The sequence below is a fragment of the Halyomorpha halys genome, unplaced genomic scaffold, assembly GCF_000696795.3.
Source record: "Halyomorpha halys isolate HHAL.00 unplaced genomic scaffold, Hhal_1.1 Scaffold365.1, whole genome shotgun sequence".
NCBI classification, from domain to species: Eukaryota; Metazoa; Arthropoda; class Insecta; order Hemiptera; family Pentatomidae; genus Halyomorpha; species Halyomorpha halys.
This window is the reverse complement of record NW_027107925.1, coordinates 164,649-168,602: the sequence shown is the minus strand read 5'-3', so window position 1 is coordinate 168,602 and position 3,954 is coordinate 164,649. Positions and strand designations below refer to the sequence as shown.

Sequence of the window (3,954 nt, the reverse complement as noted above, 5' to 3'; positions counted from 1 at the left end):
CAACGTTTCGGCCAATGCGGCCATCCTCAAGGACAATCTAACAATTAACAGCTTATTATATATTCATTTGTAACAATTCTAAAAACAACATTATTATTAATGATATAACATACCTTAAATATAAATTCATACCTCACATCAAAATTTAAAAAAAAAATGTTATACAGGCTATTTTGCCCGGGTCATCAAATTCAAGTCAAAATCACCCTATGAAAAAGTCAATTAATAGAAAATCAAATAATTTATTAATAAGCTTTTTAATGTTTAGATTGTCCTTGAAGATGGCCGAATTGGCCAAAACGTTGGACTGTTGATGAAATAAAAGTGTTGAGACTGTTGATATAATAAAGAATGTTGAGACTTAATAAGGATACCACTTGATTTATTTAGTTGATAAAGAATTCTATTAGGGCTCAAATTCAAGCTTATTAAATACACTATAAAGTAGTTTGTACCGATATTTCAGTTACCTATAATTCATTAAGGATTTATTAGCAATAAACCGAAATTCTCATTATTTTTTTTTTATTACCGTGTTTTTCAAACATTTCTACATAACCACTAACATCAATTAATATTAACACTTACTTCTACGTACAGCTAAATTTCAATCTATTTTTACTCTACTATAATAAAGTGCATACTTACAGCAAAAAACAGTAATGCGTAAAATTCCATGTTCATCGAAGAACAATCTCGCCGGCTGCTGGAGCTCCCACAATTTGTATGCTTATATACCGCGGTTGATAACAGAACGAAAAAGGTAAATCTTATCTTGATGAGTTATATGCATTGTGTCACTATCAGCTTTTGATTGTAAACTGTTCATTTACAGTAATCGTGAAGAAAACAATTGCCAATGGAGAAACTCAAATTTTTCATCCAATAAACTCATTTATTAAAGTACCTATCTTAAATGGTATCGATATCAACAACACAAATCGAATTATTTCTACAGAATCAAATGGACTGTTAAGATAAATATGTCGTAATGATCTGATGAAGAAGGTCACAAAACTGACATTACTTCTACAATAACATATTCTTTAGTCAACACTATACTTATGGCAACAAATTCATCATAAAAGTGATGATAAAGAAACCATAAATAAGAATTTCGAAGTTTCAAGCATCTATTTTCTAAGAGAAATTTTTATAACCGAATTAAAAAAAATGGAGATTCTCAATTTTTTTTTTATGGATGTTCTTACTCAATCATAATTTGAACTGATTTCTGGGAATCTCTGTTTCTGGATGTGTAACCTTCTATTTAACCGAAAGATTACACATCCAGGCCAACTTAATAAAGTTGGAAGGAGCAAATTTTTTCCCAACCTAATAAATTTTTTTTTTTCTCTTCAAAGTTAAATCTCATTATACCATCTTACCATTTCATTTAGTTACAAAAAAGGATCAGCGAAAATGTTTAAAATATGTAAGGTCCTGAGATACTTAATAAAATGAAAATTATGAAATCCTGACAATGTCCTTCTCAAAATAATTTTCGAAATGATAATTTAGACTTATTTTAGTACAGTTCAACAAGTAATATCATATTTTTTTTTTTTTTGTTTAAGAAAAGAAAATACAAAATATTATATGTAAGGAAAAATAAGACAAATCCAAACAAGGTTATAGAAAAACTTGAAGGTGAATCTAAAAAATGAAACTTTTTCAACAACTTGAAAGCTAATGACATAATTAATAGTACGATCTAAATAATTATTATACATACAACGTGGGAAATTTAAATGGTCAAATGTATTGATTTTCGAATAAATTAGTAAAAAAAAAAATTCCCAAATGTTGGTTTGATTTATTATCAAATAAGATTAAAATTATAACATAAAAGTTTCTGATTCTAAATCTTACTTTTTTATGAAGATGTATATAATTTTTTTTTTATAAATACATAGTATATAAGTTATCAAATTCAGAATAGATATTACTTAGTGATATAGTTATACAAGGTACAAGGATATCGTTTAATATGTTATTTGTTATGTAAAACATTAAGCATAAATTAAAAATACATATCCAAACATCCATACATACACCAATAACTTTGAGTAATGAGTTTTATATTATTTTTTCTATTTAATTTTATAAAATAACGTATTAAACTACAATTATTCCTGCATCGATTAATAATCACAACGAACTCTGATCATGAAAATGAGGCAACAATTAGTAGTCTTCGCTGACCATCCCTTCTGAGGTAGATGTTGGGGTCTCTGAACTACTAGCGAGAGCGGAGTGCATCTCTAATCCTCTTCGTCTTGGGGTCGCAGTTATTGGTGGAGAGTTATCCTCAATCGATCTCTTATATTCATCGACGACTGATGAAAAATCAATTATCTTGGACAGTAATGTGAATTCTTCCTGTTTACATTTTACCAATTCCCGCAAAGATTTAGAAAAGGCCATTATAGTTTTAGTTTTCAGGAATTTCAACCTGGCCGAGTACCTCGTAATTAGTCGTGGCGTGTCTTCTAGAACCTGGAGCAGGGTAGGAAGTGGAACTTCAGGATTTCGACTGCAGCCTGTGGAGGTCTCGTAGGTTCCGGGAGGACATTCGTACAAGCATTTTGGCCCCTTTGGCTCTATGAAACAAATCCCACCCTTTTTTCTACATTCCGGAGAACATTGTGAGTTATGGCAATTCACTTCGTCGGACCAGTCGCCACAGTCATTGTAACCATCGCATACATGTTCCAGACCGATACACTTTCCATTACTGCATAAGTAGTCTCCTGCATTGACTGAACAGTTTGCGTGTGTATATGATGGTGTAGTGGGTTCTGGAGGTGTAAAAGTTGGAGGACATCCATCTTCGTCTGATCCGTCCCCACAGTCATCAAAACCATTACACTGCTTACTTAATGAAATACAGCGATATGTTACACTACAGCGAAATTCTAAACAGGATCTTACACAACCTGGTGGTTCGTCGGTACAACCACTACCACAATCACACCCTCCATCGCAAAAGTAATTTCCTTGGATGCATTGACGACCATTGCAGTTAAACTGATTCGGTCCACATCGGAACTGAGGGGGAACTGACCTTTTGTTAACTGAACGGTCCGAACAGTTTGGAAAGATTGCGCAAGATAGGGAATTGATAGTTGACTCCAACCACTCATCAGTTTCTTCCATGCAACTTCCATTTACTGATTTGCAACTCCGAAACTTGCTTTCTGCGAGCCCTTGATAAATATCTAATGAGGAATGAATATTATTCAATCTTTCTCTGATATCAACTACTCTGCTTTGTAACGGAACCTGTAACTGATAAACTTGAATTTGAAAAGAAAATTTTAAGTTTTCTTCATCCATAAATTTGGCAAAACATTTATCCATAGATGATCTCATCCCAGTTACTCTACTCACTATTGGGTTATTTGAGTAGGTATTGTTTAAAAATAATTCAGACTGTGATTTCGAATTATCTACTACGCTCTCGATAGAAGTTATTGTGTTAGCAGCAGCTGTCGAGTATTCTTTGAATGTTTCCTTGAAATCATCAATTGTTTTCCATCGGATACCCCAGCAATCAACCTGTAAAAAAACAGACATTATATATACTAAATAGTGCATTAATGAATAATTCCTAATATAATTTTAAAGAAAAGGATCTTTTTAAGAAGGCTTAAATTTATTCTCGGAAATGCCGGTTGAGAATAAATCTGCTGGTAATAATTGTAGAGTCTAACGTTTTTTCTAGAATATTGTCAATTATTCACTTACGCTTTAACACTACGTTTCGTCTGAGCTGCGTCCCGACTATGAGGTTTGAAGGTATCTCTATTTTTCACTAAAACTAAAGCTACATTTCTACCAATAATACGAGGCCCCATTTGACCAAGGGCCCTGCAGGTGGTCTGGTATTATTATGATATTTGTGGTCAGATATTATTATGATATTTGTGGTCAGATATTATTATGATATTT

At 32.2% G+C, this 3,954-nt stretch overlaps 1 protein-coding gene across 1 annotated transcript in view; it reads right to left on the bottom strand.

Annotated features, from left to right (window-relative positions):
• Positions 1-3,954, bottom strand: part of LOC112210897 (low-density lipoprotein receptor-related protein 1-like) — a 31,777-nt gene that overhangs the window by 10,103 nt on the left and 17,720 nt on the right. Inside the window, exons 3-4 of the mRNA XM_024361456.2 lie at positions 2,191-3,561; positions 649-774 (exon numbers count right to left, since the gene is read on the bottom strand). Of these exons, the coding sequence (XP_024217224.2) occupies positions 649-774; positions 2,191-3,561 (1,497 nt within the window). The remainder of the gene's footprint in view (positions 1-648; positions 775-2,190; positions 3,562-3,954) is intronic.